The sequence below is a fragment of the Propithecus coquereli genome, unplaced genomic scaffold (genome assembly GCF_000956105.1).
Source record: "Propithecus coquereli isolate 6110/MARCELLA unplaced genomic scaffold, Pcoq_1.0 Scaffold877, whole genome shotgun sequence".
Taxonomy (NCBI): Eukaryota; Metazoa; Chordata; class Mammalia; order Primates; family Indriidae; genus Propithecus; species Propithecus coquereli.
The window spans coordinates 232,807-258,143 of NW_012155029.1; the positions used below are offsets into that span (position 1 = coordinate 232,807).

The following is a 25,337-nucleotide window of genomic DNA, read 5'->3' on the forward strand; positions in this document are numbered from 1 at the left end:
ATTTGAACAGCCAAGGATTCTGGCAGCTGAGGGGCTCCTGGAACCAATTCTCTGCAGATACCAGGGGACAACCATAGTACAACGCGTTCACTTGACCAAAGTCATGTTTTCCCTTAAAAACTTGAAAATTAATCTTAACATCTGTGTGATAAGGTCATTGCCTAGAACATAACCAGGATGGTGTTACGTGTCTTCCTGTCTTCTACGCCGGATGGCAGAGTAAACAGTTTGGGCCACCGAGGCCTGCCGCACCGGTCACAGTGTGTCCTCTGTGTGCAGGTGCTGAACGACACCTGGGTCTCCTTCCCCTCCTGGTCGGAAGACTCCACCTTTGTCAGCTCCAAGAAGACGCCGTACGAGGAGCAGCTGCACCGCTGTGAGGACGAGCGTTTCGAGGTGTGTGTGCTGGCCGTCGGGCCCCAGATGGCCCTGGGTCCTCCCTGGACGGGCTGTGACCTCCCCGCGTCCGTGTCTGCCCCGCCTTCCCCCATATGGACACATCCCGATCCTCCTCCCCAGGCTCCTTTGGAGGAACAAGGATTCCAGCACCTTCCAGCAGGGGGCAGCTTCCAGACACGTTCATTTCTGCCAGCCCTTGCTGGCCTCTGGGCAGGCTACAGAACAGCAGTTTTTGTTTGTTTTAAATTTAATTTGTCTAATTTTTTAATTGAAATTTTTTATTGAGATCATCGTAGAGTCACCTGCAGCATAAGAAATAATACAAAGAGATCCCGGGTCCCCGTTCCCTGCTTCCCCCAGGGGAAGGTTTGACATCCTGTGGAACTCTGGTACATGGTCACGGCCAGGGCGCTGACATGGCTGCAACCTGCCGGTCTCAGCTTCCCCAGTTTGACTGGGACACGTGTGTGCGTGTGCATTTGTGCACGTGTGATGTGTGTGCCTGCGTATTCCATCTTGTGTCATCTTGTTACCTGCGGGAGTTGGTGTCTCCACCACCAGAGGGCGATCTGGAGCAGCCAGACTTACATAGCATGTGCCCCCCAGGGAGTCGTGTGCTGCCCTCACTTAGAGCCACACCAGCCTCCCTCCACCCCCGCCCTGTCCCCAACCCTGGCAGCCACCAACCTCTTCCCCATCTCTGTCACTGTGACATTCAAGAAGGCTGTGTCAGTGGAATTGCACAGGAGGTAACCCTTTGGGATTGGCCTTCCCCCCAGCACGGTGGCCTGCGCGTCACTGGGGGGCTGTGTGTACCACGGGTCCTGTCCTTTGGATGTCCTTGGGGAGGGTGGGGACCCGTGTCCCTCCTCAGACGGGTCCCTGGTTCTGGCTGCTGGACGCTCGCGCTGTGGCGGGCAGCTGAGGGTCTTGGTCGGTGGCGCCATCGCCCCCAGAACCAGCTGTGCTCACTTGAGTCCTCGCTAGGCCCCATTAGGGCTGCTGCTTTCAGATGTCTCTGGGGCCCCCGAGCCCCCTGGCGGCTGAGCCCCTCCCGCCTTCCTTCCCGCAGTTAGACGTCGTCCTGGAGACCAACCTGGCCACCATCCGGGTGCTGGAGAGCGTGCAGAAGAAGCTCTCCCGGATGGCGCCGGAAGACCAGGAGAAGTTCCGCCTGGACGACTCCCTGGGGGGCACGTCGGAGGTGATCCAGCGGCGCGCCATCCACCGCATCTACGGTGACAAGGCCCCAGAGATCATCGAGAGCCTCAAGAAGAACCCCGTCACCGCCGTCCCTGTCGTCCTGAAAAGGTGTCCCATGGCGTCCCTCACCCTGGCCTGTCGCGGGGAGCCCCCAGAGAGCTCATTAGCGCTGTTTCTCAACAGGTGCCACCTCAAGGGGGGTCCCCAGGGCTGCGGCTGGCTCACTGCCTCCCAGTCTTCCCTCCTCTCCTGACCTTCTAGGACCTTCCACCATGCACATAATCACAGTCACATCCAGACGTGTCAGTAACTACTGCAAGACACTAAGGGGACCCCTTTGCACCACAGCTTGCTTTCTATTTAGTGATACATCTCGGACACCGTCCCATACTAGCGAACAGGTATTTGTGAGGCGGCCACTCTCAGGCTCGCTCCGTGCTCAGACCTGGGGTTCCTGAGCGGAGTCCCTCTCAGGGCTTGGAGTGAGGGAGCCAGACGGTTGTGCCAGCAGCTACACAGACTGTGCTGGGTGCCAGGGAGGAGGTGGAGAAGCCACGAAACCAGCTTCGTTGGCTCCGTAGGGCCCCCCTCGGCAGGCCAGGCCGGTGCAGGATGCTTCGAGGAGGGCACCCCGGGTTGTGCCCGCACTGAGCCCCTCTCGCCCCCGCAGGCTGAAGGCCAAGGAGGAGGAGTGGCGGGAGGCCCAGCAGGGCTTCAACAAGATCTGGCGGGAGCAGTACGAGAAGGCGTACCTCAAGTCCCTCGACCACCAGGCTGTGAACTTCAAGCAGAACGACACCAAGGCCCTGCGCTCCAAGAGCTTGCTCAACGAGATCGAGAGCGTCTACGACGAGGTGAGGCCCGGGCGGGATGGGCAGGGTCTGGGCTCTCCCAGCCGCCGCAGGCAGGTTGCCGGCTATCTGTGCCTCCGTTTCCCCTGCAGTCAGGCAGGGTTACTGGCGTCACCCTTGCAGGGCTGTGTCGAGGTGAGGGTTCCCATTTCTGCAGTGCCCAGCTCAGGTAGGGCCGGCCCAGGAGAAGAATTGGTGACTCTCCGGCTTCCTCCCTCCCCCACTGGGCATCGATGGCTTTTGGCTTAGGTGACTGGGTGGCAGCGGCCTTCGTTTCTTTACTGGTGACTGTGCCAGACACCATCAGCCCCTCAGAAAGAGAAGCTCATCTAATCTCGTGCGCAAACCTCACTACGCGGTACCATCATGGCCCTGATTCTACCACGGGGAAACCGAGGCGTGAGAGGTTGCACTTGCCAAGCCAGTCACAGGGGACCGGGGTGCTGACCCTGGGGCTTTGCTTCCTGCCGTACCCTCCGCAGGGTTCAGCCTGTTCAAGGCTCGCGGGGCCTGGATCGTGAACTGAGGCGAGTGGGGGTTCGAGGATTTGGGCCTTTTAACAAACACGCGTGGGGCGTTGCTTGCAGGAGCCTCAGCGGGGAGCTTGGCAGGAGCAGCCTCCCCCGCCGGAAGCTCAGCTGGAGCCGGAGGAGGCGGCCGGCGGGAGGGGAGGGGGTGCTGCACCCTGGGCAGTGCCCGCATCACAGGATGGGGAAGGGACGTCGTCGTCCTAGACGCCCACCTGGGCAGGCGGCATCCCCTCGCCGTCTCTCCCTGGTTCCTCACGTAACTGCGCAGCGACGCTCGCACCTCCTTTCATAACACAGAAATCGAAGGGCTGAGAGCCAGGCTGTTGGCCCAGGGCCTCCTGGCCGGGGGGTGGGGCCTGCCCAGAGCGTGTGTGAGTGTGGAAGCCACTTAGGGCGCCAGCCCTGGAGACCCCTCCCTCCCGCTGCTCTCACTCCCGCAGGGCCCTGGGCCCACCCCAGGCGCCATCTGGTTTCCTTGCACTCGTCCTCGGTGGGGCCTCGAGACCCAGGACCAGCCCCAAGGGGCCTGTGGTGTCTGCAAGGTTGACCACGACGTGGCCCTTGAAACCCACCGATATTGCTGCCGAGTTCCTGGGACCTCCCGGGGTGGGGCGCTGAGGCCGTCTCCGCAGGCGCAGGTTCTCCGCGCGTTCCAGCGTCAGACCCTCGTTCTGTCACGTAGTTCGCAACACAGGGTTACTTACATAGTACGTGCATCGTATCACATGCATCAGACGCTGCCCCAGAGACGATGTTAAGAGAATTTCGAGGGTGTTCGTGGCATAAATGGGACACGTGGGACTTAGCAAGCGATAGGAGAGGGCAGGTACCCCGGAGCCAGGGACTGCCCGTGATCACTGACCTCACCGGCCTCCCTGGGCACCAGCGCAGTGTGCTCCAGCCCCCCGCACTCCACGCTGCCCTGCTGGGGGAGGAAAGGACAGCCCAGACTGCAGGAAAGACGCACGTTTAGTAAAGGAGCACGGCCCGTGACGAGAAGACACACGGCTCGTCCACCCCAGAAAGCGGAGGCCCGGCCGGGGGAAGGTGGAGGTCCCTCCCCAGTCTCCATTCTGCAGGTGTCGGGGGTCTTCTGAGCATCTTAGGAATGCCCAGGAGGGGTCACCGGGGTGACCGTGCTCCTTTTGACCAAACTGCTTTGGACGCATGAGGAGAGGGTTGGAGTGGGCTGGTGAAGGCGAGCGGGGTGGGGGGCTGATGCTGGTGACAGTAAGGACGCAGGGGGGCTGGGCTGAGCCCCAGACCCAAATGTGACGCTGTCGTTGCCCTTGTGGCCCTCAGCGTCCCCCTCAGCTCTGCCATCTGAGGTCCTGTGGTGACTTGGGGCTGCCTCGCCTTTTGGGAGGGGACTGGGAACATGAGGGGCTTCACATGGGGCCAAGGCAAGCGATCCATCTGCCCTAGACCCTGCTGTTCCACCGACCGTGGTCACCCGCCCCTCTCTGGCAGCACACGTCCATGGAGATCCGCGGGCGGGCGTGGGGTCGCCTCCCCGCTAATGGCCACCCTGTCCCGCTGCAGCACCAGGAGCAGCACTCGGAGGGCCGGAGCGCCCCCTCCAGCGAGCCGCACCTCATCTTCGTGTACGAGGACCGGCAGATCCTGGAGGACGCGGCGGCCCTCATCAGCTACTACGTGAAGCGGCAGCCGGCCATCCAGAAGGAGGACCAGGGCACCATCCACCAGCTGCTGCACCAGTTCGTGCCCAGCCTCTTCTTCTCCCAGCAGCTGGACCTAGGCGCGTCGGAGGAGTCGGCCGACGAGGACCGGGACAGCCCCCAGGGGCAGGGCGCAGACCCCGGCGAGCGGAAAAAGCCGGCGCCGGGGCCGCAGAGCAGCCCCCCGGAGGAGAAGGGGGCCTTTGGGGACGTGCCGGCCAATGAGCAGCCGCCGCCGCCGCCACCGCACAAGCCCCTGGACGACGTCTACAGCCTCTTCTTCGCCAACAACAACTGGTACTTCTTCCTGCGGCTGCACCAGACCCTGTGCTCGCGGCTGCTGAAGATCTACCGCCAGGCGCAGAAGCAGCTCCTGGAGTACCGTGCGGAGAAGGAGCGCGAGAAGCTGCTCTGCGAGGGCCGCAGGGAGAAGGGCAGCGACCCCGCCATGGAGCTGCGGCTGAAGCAGCCCAGTAAGGCTCCTGCGGCCGCCGGAGGCCTGGGGGCGCCCGGGGTCGGGGTCAGAGCTCCTCATCTGAAACGTCCTGTTGTTTTTTCCCTGGTTTTTCATTTTGAAATAATTATGTGACTTCACATGGGAAGTTACCAACGTCAGACAGAGGTCCCCGGGTACCTCTCGCCCAGCCTCCCCGAGCGGTGGCACCGCTCCTACGTGTAGCAGCTGACCAGACTGGGGAGCCTGCGCTTCCCACCAGCCTCCCCCGGGCCCGTAAAGCCATCGTGGCCCGGCTCCGTGGCTCTCTGGTTGCCATGACCCAGTCACAGGGCCGAGCCACCGCCCAGGGTAGAAGCAGCCTGGGTGGCGGGTGCTGGGGAACACCCATTTGTCCCAGGGGTGGCTGGTGACGGCTGCTGGGCCTCGCAGGGGGTTCCCGGGGCCCCGAGGTGCAGGGCTCGGCTTGAGTGGGTCCTCGCCGCCCCGGGAGGTGAGTGAACGGAAGCCGCGCTGTTCCCGCCGTCCCCCAGGTGAGGTGGAGCTGGAGGAGTACTACCCGGCCTTCCTGGACATGGTGCGCAGCTTGCTGGAGGGCAGCATCGACCCCACGCAGTACGAGGACACCCTGCGGGAGATGTTCACCATCCACGCCTACATCGGCTTCACCATGGACAAGCTGGTGCAGAACATCGCGCGGCAGGTGAGCGGGGCGTCCTCACGGGTCCCCTGCCGTCCTCGGCGGGACTTGTCCACTAGGATTCTGGGAGCCAGCCCTTCCTGCACGGCCGGACCGGGAGGGGCGCTGCAGGCTTAGCACAGAAACCTTTCCTTTTTCACTCTACTGAGTTGGAATTCACATAACGTAATTGGCTGTTTTGAAGTGCGCAGTCCATGATGTTCAGTGCATTCACGGTGTTGTGCGACCACCACCTCTTTCTGTACAGTCCAGAACGTTTCATCCGCCCAGAAGGAAGCTCCGTCCCCATCAGCACTCACTCCCCGTCCCGCTCCCCAAGCCCCGGGCAGCCACTGCTCTGCTTTCTGTCTCTGTGGATTTGCCTGTTTTGAACGTTTCCTGCAGATGGAATCGTGTGGCCTTTTGGGACTGGCTGCTTTCTCTCAGCATCGTGTTTTCGAGGTTCATCCACCTCGCGGGGATCAGTGCTTCATTCCTTGTCATGGCTGCGTAATAGTCTGTTGGCGCGGACGGGCTATGGTCTGTGTGTCCTTTGTTAGTGGACGCTCGGGTTGCTGCTGCCTGGCAGGTCGCGAACAGTGCTGTGGGCATTTGTGCGCAAGCTTTTGCGTGAGTCCCTGTCCACAGACCTTTCTCGAGGGTAAAGCAGCAACGTGAAAAACCCGAACCCGCTTCTCCTGTGGAGGGGAACGGGGTGGATGTCAGAAAATCGGCCCCAGCTGAATGTGAATGAGCAGAAACGGGTCACAGATAGAAACGGCAGAGACCCCCGACCGCCGGGCGTGGTCCCAGCGCACGGCCCTGCTCAGTTTCTGCCGGATCGCTGCTCACACACCTCTGGTTTCCTGGTCATTGAGTAGGCTGTTCGTTGCGAAGTGGAAAAAACATGAGGCCATTACTCCCCACCAGACGCAGTCATGAGAACGTCTCAGGAAAGACGTTTCTTTCCAGGGTAGAAAGACTGTTTATTGAAGTCAACACAGACAGTGGGTGCAGTAAAGTGCCCAAATCCGAAGCAGGCAGCCCGACGGGTTTTCACAAAAAGAACCCCTGCCCAGCCACCGTGTGTCCCCTCCCAGCCACCCCCCTCGCACGGGCACCCACCACCTTGATTCCTGCAGTGAGGTGGCTTCCCTGTCTGGAGCCGGCTGTCCCGGCTGTGTCCGGGGCACATCTTTCTGTGGGATCGTGTGTTGTGGTGCTTGCACCTGCCAAGGATTCCCGGGAACCAACCCCAGTTCGTCCGCCGGTGTCCTGAGCACAGGAATGGGGTGGTGCCCCGTGTGGCATGAGTCTCCCACTGGAGTCTGTGCGTATTTCTGCCTCTGCCCCCTGGGTGACGTATGGGCAGTGTGTCCAGCCTCAGGGAAAGTGTCTGGTTTCGTGGTTGGCTCCCACCATCGGCAGGCAAGGCCATGCTCCCTGCTTACTAGGGCTCTGGGTCATCGTTCCTTCCGCCGGGGATCGGTGGGATCTCCCTGGGGCTCAAGTTACAGTTCCCCGATGGCTCACATGGTCCAGGCCTTGTCATCCCTGTGACCCTTGGGACGCCCTCGACTGTGGAAAATCGTCCACGGAGTTTGTGTCCGTTTCTAGGTTGTGTCCGTGGAGTCTGCCCTGTTCCCGTCGGTGGCTGGGAGGCCTGTGTCTCTGGCCGCAAGGACTCATCAGAACCCACGGCTGCATCTTGCCACCTTCACTTTCCCTCTGTGTGCCAGGAATGGGTCCCTCCCCGTCACCGTCCAGTAGTGGCCACTCCAGCTGACGACGGGGAAGCTGGCACAGGGCAGCCTGGAGAGGACGCCCAGGGCGCTGCACAGGGGTTGGGGCAGCGATGGGGGGGCGCCAGGAGGCTGAGCCCTGTGCCCCGGCTGGGCATCCACAGCTCCGCCTCATTTGCAGCACTGGAGGTTGGACCAGGTTTGGCACTTCGATGGATGCTAGAAAAACAATCCCCCTTTCCATAAAGAGCTCCTCCAGGAACTGGTAAAACAAAGAACTGAGACAATGGAGCTGTCAGCTGGAGCCGCAGTCAGGGCCTCGAGCTGCCAAACCCCAGCCAGGTGCTCATGTGGGGCCTCCACGCCTACGTTTGTCTCCTGCCTTGTCAAGGTCCTGTCTGAACGTTTTGCCTCACTTTTTCTTAAAAATTCCCATTTCTGGTATTTAGCAGCGGTAGCTGGTATTTAGTGGGGACCTGCCACGTGCCAGGCACCGCACGAGACCCGTGTGTGTCTTCCATGTCTTCCCTGCGCGTTTCTCACACCCAGGTGGGGTTCGCGAGTCTGGTCGGGTCTGGGTTCGTCTGGCCTGGCCTGGTTCGGGTCTGGGTTTGGTCTAGTCTGGTTTGGTCTGGTCTGTTCTGATCTGGTCTGGTCCGATTTGGCCTGCTTTGGGTCTGGTTTGGGTCTGGGTTTGGTCTGATCTGGTTTGGTCTAGTCTGGTCTGGTTTGGGTCTGGGTTTGGTTTGATCTGGTTTGGTCTGGTCTGGTCTATTTGGTCTGGGTTTGGTCTGGTCCGTGTACAGCACTGAGGTCACCCCATGTAGCCTGTTGGGCTTCTGGTTTTCATTCTCACGTCACAGACTCTCCGCCCTGGCATGTTTCAGGCCTTTGCTGACTTCCTCTTTGGGTGAGGTGGGGGCGCCAGCGGGTGGGGTGGCGGACACCCACCGCTCTCCCTCCCGCCAGCTGCACCACCTCGTGAGCGACGACGTCTGCCTGAAGGTGGTGGAGCTGTACCTGAACGAGAAGAAGCGGGGGGCTGCTGGCGGGAACCTGTCCTCTCGCTGCGTCCGCGCCGCCAGGGAGACCAGCTACCAGTGGAAGGCCGAGCGGTGCATGGCCGACGAGAACTGCTTCAAGGTGAGGGGCTGGCCACGCTCGGCCACGTGCTGGGCCGGGGGAACCGGTGAGGGAGCGAGAGCGAGCGACCTGAGGAAGCCCCCCGCCCCGGCGACAGCAGGGAGCACCGGCCACTCCCACTCCGCTCCGGAGTCAGGCCTGGGCTGGACTCTGGTTCAGCCACTGGACGGGCCCGGATACCACGGCTTCGTGTGCTGAGCCCAGGAGGGTCCTCAGTCCCGCAGGGAGGCATCAGGGCCTTGGGAAGATGGCAAAGGCGGGGTCCCGGTGGCCTTGCACCCTGTCCTGTGATTGGCTGGGCTGTTCCAGAAGTTTAGGCTGCTTGTGTCCCCCCAACCCCCACCAGGTGATGTTCCTTCAACGCAAAGGGCAGGTGATCATGACCATCGAGCTCCTGGACACCGAGGAGGCCCAGACAGAGGACCCTGTGGAGGTCCAGGTGAGGCCCCGCCCCACAGTCCACGCTGTATGCACATGGAGGGGGCGAGGAGAACCGAGGGCCCCTGCACCTGCGAGCCAGGCGGAGCCAGTGTCCACCCAAGAACCCTCACTGCGTTGGGCTCGCACCTCGGGAGCCCAGCAGGGCTGGGGGTTGTCTCCCTCCCTGCCCCCCGGCCTTCCGTCTTCGCTCGGTCTCCAAAGAGCAGGTGACCCCTTAGGAGCCGGTGGGTGTGTCCGAGGGCAGGAGGGTGGGTGAAAGCCGGGCTGCCTCCCCACCTTCCCCTGGCCCTGCTCCGGGGCACGTGTCCTCTGCGCCCATGTCTCTGGCTGCGGCCTCGGCGTTCCAGATCCCGATCACCAGGCGATGACCCACCCGGCCCGACTCCAAGTCACACATTCCACAGGCACAGATGTTTCCCCACTCGCCTCCCACACCGTGGTGACAGTTAAACACAGACTGGCACTGTCCCCAGGGCAGTCACGGAGGCAGCTGGGGGTCCTTGCCCGGCCCTCCTCATCCCTGTCCTTCCTCCTGTCCATGGCCCCTGCTTGCCTTTGCGTCTCACGCCTTTGTGCCTGTCACTCAGCTGGGGTGGCTGAGGTCACGTCCTGGGGCTGCCACGGCAGAGGGTCACAGACGTTGCTTGGAACGCCAGAAGTTGGTGCTGTCACCGTTCTGGAGGCCGGGAGTCCAAAGTCAGGGTGTCAACAGACGCCACCCCCACTAGAGGCTGTCGCAGTGGATCCTTCCTTTGTTGCCTTTTCCGCTTTCTGGTGACTCCAAGCGTTCCTTGTCTGTTGCTGCGTCACTCCAGTCTCTGCCTCTGTGTCCATGTGGCCTTGCTGTGTGTTTCTGTGACTCCTTTCTTACAAGGACACTGGTCATTGGATTTAGGGCCCACCCTTCTCCCCGATGGCCTCACCTTGACTAATTGTATCTACAGAGACTTTATTTTGTAATAAGGTCACGTTCATAGGTACTAGAGGTCAGGACTTGGACATGTCTTGTTGGAGGATGCCACTCAGCCCACAGCAGTGGCTAGCTCGCCTCACCTGGCCTGGCACGTTCCAGGTGTCAGCACCAAATTCCCTTGTGCTGAGAGCCCTTCACGCCAGGATGGTGGGTCTTCACTTAGCTGCCTTAAGCCCTTTCCTGGACCCAGCTGTCTGTAAACAAGTAAGTAAGTACATCAAAAATGTGATTGCTAGGGCCAGGCGCGGTGGCTCACACCTGTAATCCCAGCACTTTGGGAGGCCGAGGCAGGAGGATCGCTTGAGACCAGGAGTTTGAGGCCAGCCTGGGCAATAAATATAGCAAGACCCTGTCTCCAAAAAAAAAAAAGAACCACAATTAGAAAATATAAATTAGCCAGGTGTGGTGGTGGCACCTGTAGTCCCAGCTACTCAGGAGGCTGAGGCAGGAGGATCGCTTGAGCCCAGGGGTTCAAGGATGCAGTGACCTACGATCACACCACTGCATTCCAGCTTGGGTGACAGAATGAGACCCTGTCTCTCAAAAACAGAAAAAAAAGGAAAACTGTGATTGCTGCTGCTGCCTTTTTGTCCTTAACTGAAGCAGCTAAGATCTGCGAAACGGCTAGAACGCTGTGTCTGCCCAAGAGCTTTCTGGAGACTGAAAGGCGCCCTGTGTCTGTGGTGTTGGCTGATGGCTGATGTGCAAGGCCAATAGGCCCCAAGCCTCCCTCAAGAGCTGGGGCTCCCCTGCCAGTCCCCCAGCAACGGGGGGCTCTTTTTCACAACACTCCTCCCTCCCTGCCTCTGGGCTCTCGGGCCGCAGGGCTCCCCACGCAGGAGACACTTTCAAAGGCAAGAGAGTGTGGGGGCCTGCACACCCTGCCCCTTCTGGGAGTTTTCGGGAAACATGGTTTTTAATTACGAAGTTTCATTCTGGAGGAGACTTCGGCTTCAGCAGGGTGGTGAGCAGACTGCAGCCCATGCCCACCCGTCACTCACCCCCGCTCGTACCTGGTCTAATACCCGTCGTGCGTGTCCTGGTGTCTCTTTCTGTCTTTCTGTCCTCTCCTGGCCTGGACCCTGCTCTGTGTGTGAGGAGCCCCCCACCCCCGTTCCCCTGTGTGAAGTTAGCATGTGGCGAACACAGAACGGTCCTGACACAGCCTGGATTTATCCACCGAAGCACAAAATGCCGATTCCGTGGTTGTCTCAGCCACAGCCTGGCTGTGCCTGTCCTGCTGTGGCCGAGTCCTTTATCGAGAGCTGGAGCCTGGGGGTTCTGGGGTCCCCATCACAGATCAGAGGCCTCAGCGCTGCTGTCGTCCTCATATGCTTTTGGGACAGGGGCAGTGAAGCCCCCCTGGGCCCAGGGTTGGCGAGGCCTGGGCCCTGATGCGGGCTCGTCATAGGCTGTCTCTCCCTGTCCCCAGCACCTGGCCCGGTACGTGGAGCAGTACGTGGGGACCGAGGGTGCGTCCAGCTCACCCGCAGAGGGCTTCCTCCTGAAACCCGTGTTCCTGCAGAGGTGAGAGGCCCCTCCTGGTAGGCCCAGGGAGCCCCGTTGTCCGCGTGGAGGCTGCACGACTGGGAGCGCTCCTGCACGCCCGCCTGTGCTGAGGTGCGGCCCTGCCCGCCCGGCGCCGGGGTCTGGAGCGAGCAGAGCGGTAACCCCAGGGCGGTGAGAGGTGCAGTCTGGGGTGGGGGTCCCGGTCTGAGACGTCACGGTGAGTCAGCAGGTGGAGGGTGAGTGCCCGGCCCTGGGGCAGAGGTGGGTGGGAGGCGTCTCTGTCATTGCTTCGATTTGCATTTCCCCCCACCCCTGGGAGGTGGCACATCTTCCGCTGTTCCTCGGCCACGAGGGTTGCGGGGTCTGCAAACCCTCCCCTCTGCCCGCCACCGGGCCCTCGAGTCCATGAGGCCTCCCCTCACCCAGGAACCTTAAGAAGTTCCGCCGCCGGTGGCAGAGCGAGCAGGCGCGGGCCCTGCGCGGCGAGGCCCGGAGCTCCTGGAAGCGACTGGTCGGGGTGGAGAGCGCGTGCGACGTGGACTGCCGCTTCAAGCTGAGCACGCACAAGATGGTGTTCATCGTCAACTCCGAGGACTACATGTACCGCCGCGGCACCCTCTGCCGCGCCAAGCAGGTGCCAGCCCTCCTGCCTCGTCCTGGGTCTCCCCGACGTCCCCCCCCCCGCCCTCGTCCTGGGCCACCCTGACACTGCCCCTCCCGCAGGTGCAGCCGCTGGTGCTGCTCCGCCACCACCAGCACTTCGAGGAGTGGCACGGCCGCTGGCTGGAGGACAACGTGACCGTGGAGGCCGCCAGCCTGGTGCAGGACTGGCTGATGGGCGAGGAGGACGAGGACATGGTGCCCTGCAAGACGCTCTGCGAGACGGTGCACGTGCACGGCCTGCCCGTGACCCGCTACCGCGTGCAGTACAGCCGCCGCCCGGCCTCGCCCTGACCTGCGCCCGCCTCCCTCGGCCGGGCCATCGCGCGCGTGCTCACCAACCCCCTGAGGGGGGCGTCTCCCGGCCCCGCTGCTGCGGGACAGCTGCTCCAGAGCAGGGCGCCACCTCCCCTGGCGCCTCGGCTTCCTGCCGACCTGTCGCGTGCCAAACCTGAGCCTCCTGCCCTCGAGCCCTGGGGCTCAGCCCCCGCCACGAGGGTGGGTGGGCACCCCGGCCAAGGAACAAGCCACCACGTTTGTGCACCCACCCTGGCCCCGTCCATCCGTCACACATGCCAAATCCCCGGCAGGTGGCGCCACCGTCCTGTGTTCATAGGTGTCTTGGAAAAGTGGCAGGTGATGAGCCGCTCAAGACACCCTTGGGAGGGGTCGGTGTCCGAGAGACGCTGACGAGGAAGGAGTCGGGCTCTGGGTGGACCCGCTTGAAAAGCGAGTCCTTTGGGAACATTCTGAGAGCCGCCAGAAACGCCGAGCCGATGCCCAGGGCCCTCGGCGAGCCCTTCAGCCGCAGCGTGGGGCCCCGCTTGACAGCGAGGGCCGCGAGCAGACAGGAGGAGCCCCCAGGGGCCCCACTCCGGATAAGAGATGCCGAACCTCAAGTCGGTCGGGCCCACGGCGGGAGCTGTCTGCTTGGCCGACGTTTCTGCCCGGCCTCGTGCCCCCGGCCGTGGGGAGGGCTTGGCCATGGACGTCCTAGAGATGCGCACGCACACGCGTATTTGTTCCTTTACGCCTTCTTAGTGGCTGTAACTGACGCAGCCAAGTCCCAGGGCTCCTTGGGGGTGCGACCTCTCCTCGTGGGACTCCGCGTGCCACCCTGACGCCCCTATTCCTGCAGCTGCACCCAAGGAGCCACATGTCATCCTGCCCATCCCAGCCCCTCACAGGCCAGCCTGGCCTCTTGGCGGGTCATTTTGTCCCTTGGTGAGAGGCTGCGGTGACTGTCCTGCAGAGGCTCTCTGTGCCAAGAGTCCCGAGTGGCTGGGGCGGCCCAGACCCCTCCCCCGCTGAGAACCCCGGCCTGGCCCTGGCCCCCGCCCCCTGGGGCGGTTCCATCCACAGGTGGGCCCGGGACAGCCACAGCCCTCGTCCTCCTGCCACAGAGCCACAGAGCTACAGAGCTGTGCCAAACTCAAGGTTCCAGGAAGTGGTGACGTGTTTCTGGGGGGTTCCGAGGCCGACCCGCCTGCCCAGGGCCGCCCCCCGCGTTCCCCAAGCGCGACGCAGGCACTTTGTCCGCATCCCTGCTACCCTGGGGATTCCTGAACCAGACCCTGGCCGGGCCTGCGGCCCCTCCTGTGCCTGGCCTGTCCCCGGGAGCCTCATGGGCCACACCCCCGGCCCGGAGACCCCACTGAGCCCTCCCTGTCACCCTGACCTGACCCCGCATGCTTCTAGGGAGTGTCTCTTTTCCGTTCTTTGAGGAATTTCTGTTCCGGGCCTTGCCCTTCCTTTGCAGCTGTTTTGAATGTAGTTTTCCTTTTCTATTTATTTGCACATTAAAGTTAAAAATTAAATATTGATGTAAAGCCCTGAGGTTCTGCTGGTGACTTCCTGCGAGAATCCCGACACTTGCCGCCACCAGGGGAGTGGTCTGGACCCACCACGGGTGAGGGAGCATGGCGTGCGCCTGCCTGGCCCCCGGGAGCCCCCAAACCCCGCCTCAGGGTCCCTCGAGCCCTCTCTGCACAGTGGGTCCCCTCAGATGGCAAAGAGGTCATCACACACCCCACCCCTGCCCCGCCACAACATGGAAGTGGTTTCTGGAATGTTTTTGCCCAACTCAGTTTTCACGTGGAGTAAAAATCACAAGTGTCTCCTTCGCCTTGCGTTGCACGTGCGACACCTGATTGAAAGACCGCAGGGTTTGCTCCGAACTTTCTGTGCGCAGCCCGTGCAGCCAGGCTCCTACCGACGGAGGCCACAGCCCCACCCGGAATCTCACCTCCTGGTCTTCACTGTGGTCCTGTCTGCTCCTCTCCAGGCCAGACACCCCCCACTGCCCCTGGGTCCCCACACCTGCCTCCAGGTGACAGGAGCCCACACAGCTCTGCTCCTGGCCGGCAACCCTGGGGGGTTCTGCAGCAGAACTGGGTGGCCCCCAGCTCAGTGTGGACTTGCCACCTCTCCAGGTGCTGTCCCCATCCTCCCCGGTGGCCGTGTGCACGCGGCACAGCTGAGCTGCCCTGGCAGTGTCCGACTGCGCCCCCACCAGAGGATCACAGATGCCAGCCCCAGTTTCCTTCTGCTTTCTGTTGGAGGGGTGCCCAGGACCCCCTCTGGGCCCCCAGACTGGCCTTCCTTGGGAAAAACACTGGTCCCAGGAGGAGTCCGTCACCTGCCGGCCCCACCGTGCTGGGGAGGGGACACACAGCAGGGAGTGGCAGGCAGCCTCCAGGAGCCAAGAACAGGACCTGTGAGCTACCATACCCGGGACCCGAATTCTGCCAACGGCCAGGTGAGGTCGGAAGAGGACACTGGGCTACGCAGATGGGGACGCACAGCCCCGCTGACACCCCAATCGCAGCCTCCTGCGACCCCAAGCAGAGGACCCAGCCTGCCAGGCCCCGCCCCCCGACCTGTGGGAACCTGAGGTCATGAAGGCATGTTGCTCCAAGCTGCGTCACGCGTCAGGTCACGCAGTGACGGAGGAACAGCCCCATTCACAAAGGAGCCATGTGGCCGGCACCGCCCCTTCTGCCGCCTTCAAGTCTGGCGGGGTGACCTGTTGCTCGCTCGCCATTTGCAGCCCAGAGCCGGCACTGTATAGCGATGGCCCTCGCTGAGAAGGAGGCTGGTGGCTCTAGAAAGCAAATTGGATGGCACCCAAGGATCGTGCTTTTTTGGTATTTACCCAAAGGAGGTGAAAACTGGTGTCCGCCCAAAAACCTGTGCACGGAGAGTGACAGCAACTCTGTCCCATCACTGCCCAAACCTGGAAGCTACCAAGACGTCCTCCGGGAGGTGAGTGGATAAACAGACCGTGCTACGTCCAGACAGTGGAATATTATCTGGCGTTAAAGAGAAATGCACAATCAGGCCATGAAAAGACATGAAGGAACCGTAAACGCACGTCACTGAGTGAAAGCCAGTGTGAAAAGGCCACAGGCTGTGACCCCAACGACGTGACACTCAGGGAAAGGAAAACTGCAAACAGCACACAGCTCGGGGGTTGCCGGGGGCTGGACGGAGGGAGGGACGAGTGGGTGGAACACAGGAGATGCGTGGGGCAGTGACACTATTCTGTGTGACACTACAATGGTGGACACACGCCAACAGGCATTCAGCCGACCCACAGAATGTACCCCACAGAGAGAGAGACCACTCATGTCCAACAGGGGCTCTGGGGGATGAGAACCTGTCAGCGCAGGTTCATCACTGGTAACAAGGGTGCCACTGGGGGGTGTCGATGTTCGGCAGGCTGCACACGTGTGGGGACAGGACGTACGGAACGCTCTGGACCTTCCGCTCCATTCTGCTGTGAGCTTAAAACTGCTCTCAAAAATGAAGTTGAAAAGAAAAAGCAAGTTGACCCAAAGTCAGTCTCAGGATGCTGTGGTGCGGCTGGGCCGGGCCGGGTGGGAGCCCGCGGGGACGGGGGTGCGGGCCGAGATCCTGGGCTCTAGACTTCCCGCCCCTTCCAGGGCCTTGGGGATGCAGGCCGGGCTCCTGGGCCCGGCTTGGGTTTCCGACTCTGCCCCATCCCTTCCGAGTGGAGCTTCAGCCCTTGGTACAGTTTAGCAAACAGGCTCGGATTTGGGGCCGAGACAGGCTGGCCGGACCCCGAACCCTGGTTCTCCCACGGCCACCCGTGCAACCCTGGGCGTGACCATTGGCCCCTGGTGAGACAGGGTCACGGCACCCTCCTCCCCGGCCAGTCGAGGAGGTTAAAGTCCCTGCCCAGAGGGTGGAGCCCAGCCGGGAATGAGGGCAGGTGGCGTCACGTTTGTGGTGTGTAACTCGGCTGCCACCCTCGATCTTTCAGTGGAGACACTGAGGCAGGAGCGGGGGCTGTGCAGGGACCACACCCGAGGGCTTTCAGTGGTCCTGAAGGGTCGGAGGGCGAAGAAGTCCAGAACAAGCCACGGACCTGTGTCTGTCTGCCAGTTTCCCCCCATTTAAAATTATTCGAATTGTTGGAAAATGCACGTGACAAAATTTACCATCTCTCCGTATCTCAGTGTGCAGTTCGGTGGCGTTGAGGACATTCACAGTGTTGTGCCACCACCGCCACCCAGCTCCGGAACTTTCTCATCTCCCCACGCTGACACTCTGTCCCCATGACACCCCAGCTCGCTGCCCCCCGAGCCCTGGCACCCACCATTGCACTTTCTGTCTGTGACTCTGACGACTCGGGGACCTCACACAGGTGGGATCACGTAGTACTTGTCTTTCTGCGGCTGGCTCATTTCACCGAGCAGAATGTCTTCCAGGTTCATGCCTCAGAATCTCCCTCCTTTTTAGGGCTAGTAATAGTCTGCCTTTAAAAAAATTAGTTTCTATGGACAGCAACAGGCCGAAAGAAAACTCCAACAGTACAAATGAGAACATGGAAGACAACAGACACTGGGGTTCCTCTCCCCAAAAGCAGTTGTGCCTGGCGTCCTCCGGAAGTGCCTGGGCACAGCTTGTGCTCGATTACGATGGCGTCGCTGTCGCCGGAGGCCCTGCACCTTTGCTCCCTGGGTCTGGGGTTCCCTGCCCGCCCCATTCTGGCACCGTCGTTCCCGGAGGGGCCGTTGCCGGGCAATCCCCCGCTCTGCTGCCGTGAACGTCCTCGCTCGGACGTCTTCCTGTGCGTGGGCGCCCGCAGAAATCCCCCGACTCGGAACCCTCGGGCTGAGGGTGTGCGCGTCACAGCCTTTCCGTGCACAATCACCAAACGGCCCTGCCCGACGCCGGGCTGCCGGTGTTCCCAGCCGCCCCGCCCGGTTTCCCCCATCTGCTCACACGGAAGGCGGCAGGGGGGCGCAGGCCTGGGTTTCCCCTGAGCCGAGGGTGTCCTCGGCCACCTGTTTCCAAGAGACACAGGCGTGGAGCTGTTTGTCATTGGTGGCCGTGGAAACTGCTTGGAAACGGGGAGCAAGGCCTCTGGCTGAGTGCCCTGCCCGGGCTGGAGCGCTCCAGGCCTTGGTTTCCCCTCCCTGGCTTGGAGCTGACTCTGTCCAGGACTCTGCTCAGTCACTTCCTGGCTGGTGCCTGAGTCCTTGAGTGTGGCTGGAAGATTAGGGCCAGACAGGCAGGAAACGGGGTCAGACCCCTCCCCCATCCCTAGTTCACTTTATCTTCCCCACCCCTCCCCCGCGGCCCCCCACCTGGTCCTCTGCTCCCCCAGGGCACAACAGGTCCTGTGTGCAGGAAAGAGAAAGGGCGCCTGCCTCGGAGCCTCAGTTTCTTCATCTGCACAGTGGGCGTCCCCACAGGGCGGCCGGGAGCAGGGATGTGCGGAGGGCTGGAGGAGGGAATGCCACCGCCCTCGGTGGCCACCCACAGTCACGCCTGGGGTCCCAGGCTGAGGGGCGACCAGGACAGGAGCAGAGGCACTTCAAGAACACGGACAGGTGACTCCCAGGGGGCACCAGCAGGGTCCCCTTGGGCCCCCCCGGGTAGTGCATGGTCAGCATCAGGGACTGGCTGAACAGAGACGCCCTCCCCGCAGCTGTCCTCCGCAGACCCCAGACTCGCAAGGTGCCCCCGTCTCTGCACCTCACTTTGCTCCTGCCCAGGGGGTGGTGCAGGGGCAGCTTGGGGGGAGGCAGTGGTGAGACGGGGCAGCCCCTGCTGAGGACCCTGGTACCTCAAGGGGCGCCGCTCACCTGCTCTGACCTCTGACCCAGGTAGACAGGGCTCTTGCTATCCTGCCAGAGACAGGAAGTGGGGGCGGCTTCGGGAAGACCCAAGAGCCCCCACCATGGGCAGAGGCTGGGGGTGGTACCTGGAGGGTGGGGCCATCACAAAACGGGCTGCAGACGTGACCACCAGTAGGAAGTGGCCACTCGGGCCACAGGTGCTTCCTGGGCTGGCCCGGGCTGGGGGTGGAACCTGCAGCCCGGGACCCCCCTAGCACTTGGCCCTCGGGGAAGTGCCTCGGCTGGACACAGTGCCCCGGAGCGGCCCGGCCTCCTGAGCCCACACTCTGGGCCTCCCACAGCTGGCTGGGGATTCGAGGGGTCAGGGGCAGGGGCTGTGCCTTCCTGGGTTATCTCCCGGCACCGTCTGCTCCTCGGCCAGGCTCCGGAAGCCGGGGATGGGGGTCCGGCGAGGCAGGAAGCCCAAAGCCACAGCCCAGAGCAGCCCGAGCGCAGCCATGCGGGGGTGCCTGCTCCTGTGGCCCCTGGTGCTGGGGCTCGGCCCGGTGGGCGGCACTCAGACCCCCAGCGTCTACGACGAGTTTGGGAGCACCGGAGGAGGCAGTGGTGAGTGAGTGACCCTGGCCTCAGGACCGGAGAGCGGGGACATCAGAGCCGGTGCGGGGGAGCCAGGGAACTTGGGACCTTCAGCCCAGCCCACCTTGCGCCCTACCCTGACCCCAGACTCTCGGCACCTCCGTCCCCACTGCCCTCCTGCCCCCGCGGCAGGGGCTGACTGCAGCCCCCTCTCTCTCTCCAGACGGCCTGCTGGGGCCCACGGAGGCCACGGCGCCCCCGTTCCCGGGCCGCCCCCTCAGCTTCCCAGGACAGGTCTGCGCCAACGACAGCGACACGCTGGAGCTCCCAGACAGGTCGCGGGCGCTGCTGCTGGGCTGGGTGCCCACGAGGCTGGTGCCCGCCCTGTACGGGCTGGTCCTGGCGGTCGGGCTGCCCGCCAACGCGCTGGCGCTGTGGGTGCTGGCCGCGAAGATGCCGCGGCTGCCGTCCACCCTGCTGCTCATGAACCTGGCAGCCGCCGACCTGCTGCTGGCCCTGGCGCTGCCCCCGCGGGTCGCCTACCACCTGCGGGGCCAGCGCTGGCCCTTCGGCGAGGCCGCCTGCCGCCTGGACACAGCCGCGCTCTACGGCCACATGTACGGCTCCGTGCTGCTGCTGGCGGCCGTCAGCCTTGACCGCTACCTGGCCCTGGTGCACCCTCTGCGGGCCCGTGCCCTGCGTGGCCAGCGCCTGGCCGCCGGGCTCTGCACCGCCGCCTGGCTCACGGCGGCCGCCCTGGCGCTGCCCCTGGCCCTGCAGCGGCAGACCTTCCGGCTGTCACGCTCTGACCGCGTGCTCTGCCACGACGCGCTGCCCCTGGCCGCCCAGGCCTCCCACTGGCGGCCGGCCTTCACCTGCCTGGCGCTGCTGGGCTGCTTCCTGCCGCTGCTGGCCATGCTGCTGTGCTACGGGGCCACCCTGCGCGCCCTGAGCGCCGCCGGCCAGCGCTACGGCCACGCCCTGAAGCTGACCGCGCTGGTGCTGGCCTCGGCCCTGGCTTTCTTCGCGCCCAGCAACGTGCTGCTGCTGCTGCACTACTCGAACCCCAGCCCGGATGCCTGGGGCGACCTCTACGCCGCCTACGTGCCCAGCCTGGCACTCAGCACCCTCAACAGCTGCGTGGACCCCTTCCTCTACTACTACGTGTCGGCCGAGTTCAGGGACAGGGTGCGGGCGGGGCTCTGCTGCCGGCCACTGGGGGGCACTGTGGCCTCCAAGGCCTCCGGGGAGGGGGGCGGCCGCACCACGGGCACGCCCCCCTCCTCGCTCCTGACAGCCCTCCCAGGGGGAAAGGAGGGGAGGGTTGAACTGGGTTGAATAGGGGCCTCTCCAAGTTCATGTCCTTCCTGGGATCTCAGAACAGGACCTTGTTTGGAAATAGGTTGTTTCCACTGTAATTAGTTAAGACGAAATCACACTGGCGTAGGGTGGGCCCTAAATCCGGTGGGCCCTAAATCCCACCTGAGGGTGCCCTCTGAGAGCAGAGGACACAGGGACCTGCCACATGACGACGGAGGCAGAGATCAGAGTGATGCGACGCAAACCAGGGGACACCCAGGATCCCCTGCAGCCGCCATAAGCCAGGAGAGGGGCCGCGGCCGGAGTCTCCCTCCCAGCTTCCGGAAGGATCCAGCTCTGCCAACACCTCAACCTTGGAGTTCCGGCCTCCAGAACTGAGATAATAAATTCCTGGTGTTAGAAGTCACCGGTGTGTGGTGCTTTGTCACGGCAGGAATCTAAAATGGGTTAAACGCACGTTCCCCGGCCCAGCTCTGTGGGCTGGACCGAGTGAGCGCTTGCCGCAGGGGCCGAGGTGGGGACGGCGGGGCGGATGTGCCCGTGGCCCTGCCGCAGGGTCGTGCCCAGGAGGAAGCTCAAGTGCCCCTGCCCCACACTGCCCAGTGCCTGGTGCCGGGGCCCCAGAGCCTGCTTGACATTCTTGTCCCAGAAGCCCCGATTCTAGCTTTGGGATGGCCCTTGAGCAATCAGAGTGACCCCCACATACACTGTGGTCCCCCAAACCCACCAGGGGCACGACTCAGCTTCCTGCTGCCCCCCGACTACAGGAGACTACCCGCTTCTCTCCCTTCACCCGTGGCCTCGTTTCTCTTTTCACTTCATGTCAGCCTTGCCGTGGACCAGGCGGGACAAGAGGGTGGACAGCGGGCGCCACAGCCCTGAACCCCAGCCCCTGCCGTCTGCAGCCTGCTCTGAGCCATGCTGGGGCACCGGGGCGGCGCCTGTGCGGTCCGGGGACACAGGAGGGCACAGCTGCAGCCTCCAGCCCACCCCCGCCCCCGTGGCCCCCACCACCAAGCATCACGGGGCAGAGTCAGGAGCCAGCGGGGCCTGAACCGTGGGGGCGGCCCTCTCCCAAGGCAGGGGCTGCGGGGCCATTACCGGGTTCCCCAGTGGGCCTGTGTCTCCGATCAGCCCAGATGTCAGGTGGCCGGGGCACACACACACACACACACACACACACACACACACACACACGTGTACATGTACAACCGAGGAAATGGAAATGAGATCAGTGGCATCGATCCGTGTCAATATCCTGGCATGATCATTTACTGGAATTTTCCATGATGTCACCCACAGGGGAAGGTGGGTGTGAAGGGTCCCGGGACCACTCTGTATCATTTCTTACAGCTGCATGGGAAGGTACGACCACCTGGGGGTGCCGGCGTTTGACAGCCATAAACCCTCCTCCCCCGTGCTCTGCAAGCCCAGGCCACAAATGAAGACACGGGCTCTGGAGCCCACGGCTGCCGGGGAGACTGGTGGCTCCAGCCCCAGCCTGCAGGCGCCACCACGCAGCCGCTGTGTCGCTGAGGGGCCAGGGGCTCTGGAATTCCGTCCAGAATGGGCTCGAGGCCTGGGTGCTGCCCTCTGGCTGCAGGAGGCCTCGGCCCGTCCGTGACTGTGGAAATAAACTTATCTTACCAACAGCCTTACAGCGAGTGGGCCCAGGGCCTCGGCCTGGGGAGGGAGCCACGGGCGGGGCCCGTCCTCTGCAGGCTGGCAGGAGTCAGGGGCGTGAGATGTGGCCGGAGCCGCAAGACTCCGACCCCACAGGCGGGGGCGGCCTCAGGCCTCAGCCCCTCAACCTGCAAGGGTCCCCGAGCTGGTGGAGATCGTGGATGGATGGGCGGTGTTGGCTGAAATAAATACCACCTCGGGGAAGGCTGGCGAACGCAGGAACAGGCGTGCACCCAGGGTCACAAAAAGGAATCAAAGAGGAGTGTGGTGCTGGCGGCAGCTGGAGGGTCCTTGGAGCCAGGCAGGTCCCCGAGCTGGGGCGCCCTCTGGGCTGCTGGAGAGGGACAGTCCTTCAGGCACCGGGAGATCAGGGACTCGGGCTGGGAAAGTCCAGAGTCACCCAGCCCGGGGAGCATGAAGCTGAAAGTGCATTTGCTGGGAGGGAGGCGCTTTCCCCGCACGCACACACGCTCGGCCTCGCACTCGGGGCCCCCTGGGGCGAGGGCAGGGGGTGGCCTGAGTGCCCCAAGCGGAGGCGGGGGCTTTGTGTTGTCAGAGAAAAGCAGCCTGTGTCGGTCGAAGTTGCCGAGGAAGGGATGGACGTTTTTGCCCTAATTTGGTTAGATGTTGTGTCCCCTTTGGCCGTGGGTCCCTCCAGGGCTGTTTCTTCTCCCGGGAGCAGAGTGCCAGGCTGTGGGAGCCGCTGTGGCCCCGGGACGGGGGACGTCCAGCCCCAGGCTGAGGGTGTGGCACCTGGAATTCCAGACACTCCAGCTGTCCCCACACTACACTCTGGGCCGCTGGAGGCCCCTCCTAGGTGGGGACAGGTGTCTGCCATTCTGTCCATCGGGTGCATTTAGAGGAAGGGCCCACGTGGGGTGGGGTCTGCCCAGCCACCAGGCAGAGTCCTGACAGGCTGACAGGGACAAGATGCAGCCACAGGGTGTTGTCTTGCGTGGAGCAGGGTGGTCACTAGGAAGAGAAGCCGCTCTGGCTGGCCAGGAGAGAAGGAGAAAGCCTCTGTGGGGCTGCCGGGCCTTCAGGGCAGGGCCCCGCGTGCCTTTCCTGAACCTGGCCCCACCTCCCCATGAGACGGCAGAATCCCACCTGGGAAGGGGCGCACATGAACCAGGCCTGGCACCTCACGCCCCTGCCCCTGCCTCTTCCAGATGGGCCACAGTGATGCGCTGAAGGTGTTCACTTGCAAGGGTGGAGCCGTTTGTGTCGGGCCACTGACCAAACAGAACACTGCTCAGGAAAAAAGGGAACGAACTGACCCGGCGTGGCTCACGCCTGTAACCCCAGCACTTTGGGAGGCCGAGGCGGGAGGATCGCTTGAGCCCAGGAGTTCGAGACCAGCCTGAGCAAGAGCGAGACCCCATCTCTACTAAAAATAGAAAAATTAGCCGGGCATGGTGGTGCGCTCTGGAGCTGAGGCAGGAGGATCGCTTGAGCCCAGGAGTTGGAGGCTGCAGTGAGCTATGATGGTGCCACTGCACTCCAGCCCAGGTGACAGTGTGAGACTTTGTTTCAAAAAAAAAAAGGAACAAACTATGGATATATCTGACACTATGAGTGAATGTGAAGGAATTACACTGAGTAACAAAGAAACAATCTCAAAAGGTTACGTGTTCTTAAATTCCATTTACCTAGCATCCTTTGTTTTTTTTAGAGTCAGGGTCTCATTCTGTCACCCAGGCTGGTAAGATCACAGCTCAACGTAACCCCAAACTCCTGGGCTTGAGTGAGTAGCTCGAACTACAGGCACACACCACCATGCCCAGTTTAAAAGTTAAAAAATTTTTTTGTAGAGATGGGGTCTTGCTATGCTGCCCAGCTGGTCTCAAGCAATCCTCCCAGCTTGGCTTCCCAAAGTGCTGGGATTATAGGCATGAGCACGGCCTCACCTAGCATTCTTGAAGTGACAAAACTGCATAGAGGCAGAATAGCTTACAGGTTGCCTGTGGTTAGAGGCAAGGGGTGACACTGGAGATAGTTAAAAGATACTAGAGGCCGGTGGGCAGCCCTTGGGAGAATTTAAAATTGTAGCCATGAACACTGTAGCATGACAAATGGGCATCTATAGCTTCCAAGTCTCTACATTTTAGGTAAAGTGAGTACAATGTTAATGCTGCAAAAAAGTTAAAGATGTCTATTGTGATCCTCAGAGCTACCACTAAAAAATAATGCTAAGAGACAATAGCTAAATTCAAATGAAATTCTAAAAAAATACTCAATTAATTCCCAAAAGGGTATGGACGGAGGGACAGAGGGAACAAACAACTGAAATATTGAAGCGGTAGCCCTAAACCCAGTCCTATCAATAAGGACATCAAATGCACGTGGACTCATCCCAGTGCCCTGCGGGGATGACATACCCCTGGACCTCAGGGACTGTGGTGGCCGCTGGTGGGCAGAGTATCCTTCCTGCTGGGTTTCCTGAGTGGAGATGAAAGCTTGCCTTTGCCCCTGAGATGGGGAGGGAGGGCCCGTCCCAAAGAGACCCCGCCGAGGAGGGCCCCAGACAGAGAAGCCAGTGACTGGGAATTGCCACATACCTGTGCCGATGTCATCTACCTTTTACTTTAACCCCTTGAGTTGAATTTCCTTTCGCTTATACACAAAAGATTTGCTTCCTCCAGGAAGCCTGCCCTGCAGCCCCCTCCCAGCCTCAAGCGCACAGGGCTCCCTGACCACATGGCTGCACCTGACACCGGCCCCTCCGGGTCCTGGGATGGGTCTGTCCCAGGGTCACGCCCCCAGGAAGGTTCAGGCTCTCTGCTCCTGTCCTCCACCGGGCTGTTCCTCAGTGCGTGTTGGGGGAGGGCGTGTGTGGTGGAGGGAAAACGGATCCCCCCAGAAACTCTGAGGCTGTCCCCTCCCTTTGAGTGGCTCCCACTGCCTGTCTGGGGCCAGGGCAGGTGGGGAGGTTGGGGGTAGGCCCAGCTCTCACCTGTCCTCCAACTCCCCTTCTGGCTCGGGGTCCGAGTCCACGGCCTCAAGGCTGGCTCCGCTCAGCTTCACATCCTGCGGCGGGTGGCCCAAGTGCAGAGGGCCTGGGTCATCGCGGTGGGTGTAGGACGCAGAGGCTGGCGGCAGCGGCTGCTCTGGAAGGACAGGGACTCTGTCTGGGGGCGCTGTGGGGGAGGGGATGGGGACTGCAGGCCGCCCAGCGGGGCCCAGGGAGGGGGAGGAGATATGTGGCCCAGAGCAGCAAACAGGGGAGGCGAGAGGCGTCACAAGCGGGGGAGGGATCAGCGGGAGAGGGGCAGGAGACCAGGGCAGGGACTGGGCGAGTGGGGGGCACTGTGGGGAAAAATAAGTGGGAGAAGGAAAGGGGGGAGGGCGGGGAGGCACAAACAGGCAGAAAGGAACCAGGAGCCCG

General features: G+C 62.4%; 3 protein-coding genes across 3 annotated transcripts in view; 2 read left to right on the plus strand and 1 right to left on the minus strand.

The window, feature by feature from the left end:
• The window catches only part of SIN3B (SIN3 transcription regulator family member B), a 39,258-nt gene extending 25,231 nt beyond the window's left edge, over positions 1-14,027 (plus strand). The window contains exons 10-19 of the mRNA XM_012664253.1: positions 280-396; positions 1,472-1,710; positions 2,273-2,456; positions 4,526-5,135; positions 5,650-5,819; positions 8,507-8,680; positions 9,027-9,119; positions 11,527-11,621; positions 12,030-12,237; positions 12,327-14,027. Of these exons, the coding sequence (XP_012519707.1) occupies positions 280-396; positions 1,472-1,710; positions 2,273-2,456; positions 4,526-5,135; positions 5,650-5,819; positions 8,507-8,680; positions 9,027-9,119; positions 11,527-11,621; positions 12,030-12,237; positions 12,327-12,557 (2,121 nt within the window). The 3' untranslated portion in view covers positions 12,558-14,027. The remainder of the gene's footprint in view (positions 1-279; positions 397-1,471; positions 1,711-2,272; positions 2,457-4,525; positions 5,136-5,649; positions 5,820-8,506; positions 8,681-9,026; positions 9,120-11,526; positions 11,622-12,029; positions 12,238-12,326) is intronic.
• Positions 14,028-18,752: 4,725 nt separating this feature from the next.
• F2RL3 (coagulation factor II (thrombin) receptor-like 3) lies at positions 18,753-20,287 on the plus strand. The gene is made up of 2 exons (XM_012664243.1): positions 18,753-18,979; positions 19,173-20,287. The coding sequence occupies exons 1-2, from the start codon at positions 18,811-18,813 to the stop codon at positions 20,285-20,287; spliced, it is 1,284 nt and encodes a 427-aa protein (XP_012519697.1). The 5' UTR covers positions 18,753-18,810.
• A 4,614-nt stretch (positions 20,288-24,901) lies between these two features.
• CPAMD8 (C3 and PZP-like, alpha-2-macroglobulin domain containing 8) overlaps positions 24,902-25,337 on the minus strand; it is a 78,351-nt gene continuing 77,915 nt past the window's right edge. The window contains exon 40 of the mRNA XM_012664244.1: positions 24,902-25,089. Within this exon, the coding sequence (XP_012519698.1) occupies positions 24,902-25,089 (188 nt within the window). The remainder of the gene's footprint in view (positions 25,090-25,337) is intronic.